Genomic DNA, 3,773 nt, shown 5'->3' with positions numbered 1-3,773 from the left:
AATGTTTCTGTTCAATTATTATTTTATACATGAATGTTTCTGTTCAAGCACGGTGGTGCAACTGGTAGAGCTGCTGCCTCTCAGCGAGCAGGTCCCTGGTTCAAATCCCGGTCCAGGGGCCTTTCTGGGTGGAGTTTGCATGTTCTCTCCGTGCATGCGTGGGTTTTCTCCGGGTGCTCCAGTTTCCTCCCACAGATCAAAAACATGCATGTTAGGCTGATTGGTAACTCTAAATTGTCCCTAGGTGTGAGTGAGAGAGTGAATGGTTGTTTGTCTCGTTTGTCTCTATGTGTCCCTGTGATGGACTGGAGACCTGTCCAGGGTGTCCCCCGCCCCTCGCACAGTGATTGCTGGACATGGGCACCGGCGACCCCCGTGACCCAAAATGGAATAAACGGGTCAAGATGATGGATGGATGGATGGATGGATGGATGGGTAAAGATAATGGATGGATGTTTCTGTTCAGTCCCTGAGACGACTTCTGTTGTGACTTGAAGCTTTAGAAACAAACTGAATTGAACTGAATTGAACTGAATTGAACTGAATTGATAACTCCTCAGAGGTACAGAGCAGATCTAGGACATTGGGAATATTTAAATGTAAACCAGGTGAAGAAGCCCGAGTGAACAGCAGGTGCAGAGAAGTGGGCAGTGTTTCCGTGCAGCTGCGCCCCCTGCTGGGAGGATGTCTGCACCTCACTTTTAAACAAGTTTGATCCAACTTTACACACTCAGTTTGTATTTGTTGCTGCAGTTTTTTGAGTGAAATCAAACAAAAGCTGATGAAGCTCCTGTTGTTTTAGTTCGCCTGCAGTATCAAACTGGATGTTTATGAACACAGTTTAAATTCTGGTTCTGAGTGGGTCTGTACACTATAGGGTTTTCCTCCACCATGATCACGTTGTAAAGAAACAGTTAAACTGTTCCTGGTCTGTGGTTGCTCTCATGACTATTCTGGGTACTTTGTTAATCGTTATAGAATACAGCAGCCTGACCAAACCCAGGCTGTGACCGTTAATGAGCAACGACAATCGCTCACGTTGCAAATTCAACACATAAACATGACGATATCTTAGAAAAGATCCTCTCTCAATCCAAGATATACACTAAACACTAATAATGTAAAACAATACGGCTTCACAACAGCAGCCCGAACATGTCTGTGGTCAGCAGATGGGTATGAATGAATACAGCAGCATGAGATCAGCAGCAAGCATGAGATCAGCAGCAAGGACAAGTTTCATCACCAATTAATGTGACATTACAATGATTAATCTTGTTAAGAGATATGAGTCACACTCAAACTTCATAGATTACAGGTCTTTTTGCAAGGTGTTACGCAGCGGAGTAGGAGAAGGTCCTTTTGTTTAGTTCAGTCCTCACTGAGGGAACACTGCAGGTAATAATGTCCTGAGAGCGCACGCTGTAGCTGCACTCACACAGAGACATGTAGGAGGAGATGTATGAAGGCAGCAGACCAGGAAGTGATTTAAAGATGAAAATGTACCAGTGATTCAAGTTTCTTTATTTGTCATTCACACATGTGGTACATGTGGTGGAAGGAAATTATGTCCACAGGTCCCAGTTACATCCAACAATAAAATGAAAAATAAAACCGTAATAAGATCAAAGATATGAACTAAGAAAAACATCAACTAAATATACACTAAGGACTAATAGCATAAAAATAATACACTGAACAGCAGCACGAACATGAGTCTGTGTGAGCAGATGTGCACGCATGACCACATCAACATGAAACAGATCAGCAGCAGCATTGAAACAGATCAGCAGCAGCATGAAACAGATCAGCAGCAACATGAAACAGATCAGCAGCAACATGAAACAGATCAGCAGCAACATGATGTAATCTTACACAGTGATTATTCTGGTTAGAGATTCATGAGTCTAACAGCCTCAGGGTAGAAGCTGTTCCTCAGTCTAGTGGTTCTACACTTAATGCTCCTTAACCTCCTTCCTGAGGGGAGTGGGGCAAAAAGTGTGTGTGCTGGGTGAGTGAGGTCCTTCATGATGCAGGTGGCCCTCTTCCTGCATCTGGAGGTGTAGATGTCTGTGATGGTGGGGAGACTGACTCCAACATCTTCTGTGCAGCCTTCACCACTCTCTGCAAAGCTTTTCTTTCTGCAGCTGTGCAGCCTCCATGCCACACGTTGATGCTGGAGCACAGGATGCTCTCCACTGCACACCTGTAGAAGGAGGTGAGGACTGAGCTTCCAGACCAGCTCGCCTCAGCCGCCTGAGGAAGTAGAGTCTCTGATGAGCTTTCTTCATCAGGCTGGTGGTGTTGTTGCTCCAGCTGAGGGTGTTGTTCAGGAATTACAACTCGATCAGATTATCATCGTCCTTCTGCTCCTCTGTTTAGGAATTTACGAATTCTTACTATTTATAACATTAACATTTTTCAAATTTGTATTTTTGTTCATAAGATTTATGTAAGTCAAGAGGATATACCAAAGCATTTCACCCTTTACTTTAAATCAAATATGGTTTCATTCTTACTTAACTCACCAGAGTCCAGCGCTTCATCTTCCTAAACATCAGAGCAGCAAAGTCCGTTTTGTCTCCGTTACAGGGGAGCTACAGTTTGGAAGGATTTTTCATATTTGGTAACAAACAGGCTTTCTGTACAACACACAGCATGGACTTCGTTGTCTTCTGTAAAACGGTTCACTAAAGAATTTGGGTGGAGGCTTTATACAAGTCCACTGGGCTTCTGCCTCTTCCTGCACTGCTAGTATTTTTTAATATCTTGGATCTGTATTTTTATAGTGTAAACTAAACTAAACAGACCCTGTATGTATAGTTCTGACCCTGTATGTATAGTTCTGACCCTGTATGTATAGTTCTGACCCTGTATGTATAGTTCTGACCCTGTATGTATAGTTCTCACCCTGTGTGAACTGGAACAGTTCCACTCTGGAAAAAGAATGTCTAAAGTAAAACATTAAAATATAAAATTAATAAACTTATTCAGTAAATTAATGAAAGTGTTTATTTAAAATGATTTAGTGAAACATTTTTATTTTCATTTGTCTTCTTGTTGCATGTACGTTTGCAGCAGAACTGGTTCTGGACCCGGTTCAAATAGTTCTATATAAAACGTGTTTAAAAAATTGACCAGTCCATTTGGTCCCAGTCTGGTTCTGTGGGCATCTGGCCCGGTCTGGTCCGGGCTCAATACCACTTGTCCTCGGGCAGCGTAGACACCATCACCTCTGTGTTGCCGAAGTCCCAGAAGGCCGTCATGTGGAAGGCCATGTTGGAGAAGACCACCAGGTACTCGAAGGCGGCGAACACCGTGTACACTGGAGGACGGAGACGGACAGTCAACGTATGAAGACGGGCGGAGGCACGAGGACGGCTCAGAGACTCACCTCCCGCCTCGCAGAACTTGTTGTGACGTCTGAAGAAGTAGGCAGCGACGGCGCAGCAACTGATGTTGAAGAGGAAGAGACGCAACTTCCAGACGTACGACGTCTTCTCCTGAAACACAGAGACCAGAGGTCAGAGATCACAGGTCAGAGGTCAGACATCAAAGGTCAGACCAGGTCCTCCTGAAACAGACCAGAGGTCAGCGATTAGGGGTGAGAGACCAGAGGTCAGACCAGGTCCTTGTGAAACAGACCAGAGACCAGAGGTGAGAGATCAAAGACCAGATACGAGAAGAGACCAGAGACAAGGGGTCAGAGGTCAGAGAACAGAGACAAGAGGTCAGAGAACAGAGACAAGAGGGGAGAGGTCAGAGACAAGAGG

At 44.5% G+C, this 3,773-nt stretch overlaps 1 protein-coding gene across 1 annotated transcript; it reads right to left on the bottom strand.

Annotated features, from left to right (window-relative positions):
- Positions 1-3,040: 3,040 nt before the first annotated feature.
- On the bottom strand, positions 3,041-3,503 carry LOC119419838 (post-GPI attachment to proteins factor 2; the record flags this gene model as incomplete). The annotated part of the gene is given in 2 exon segments (XM_037687202.1): positions 3,041-3,325; positions 3,395-3,503. Coding segments are annotated over 2 exon segments (240 nt in total), but the record flags the coding sequence as incomplete, so codon positions are not given.
- Positions 3,504-3,773: the final 270 nt, after the last annotated feature.

The sequence above is a fragment of the Nematolebias whitei genome, chromosome 14 (assembly GCF_014905685.2).
Source record: "Nematolebias whitei isolate Nwh7 chromosome 14, NemWhi1, whole genome shotgun sequence".
Taxonomy (NCBI): domain Eukaryota; kingdom Metazoa; phylum Chordata; class Actinopteri; order Cyprinodontiformes; family Rivulidae; genus Nematolebias; species Nematolebias whitei.
This window is presented reverse-complemented; position numbering and strand designations above follow the sequence as displayed.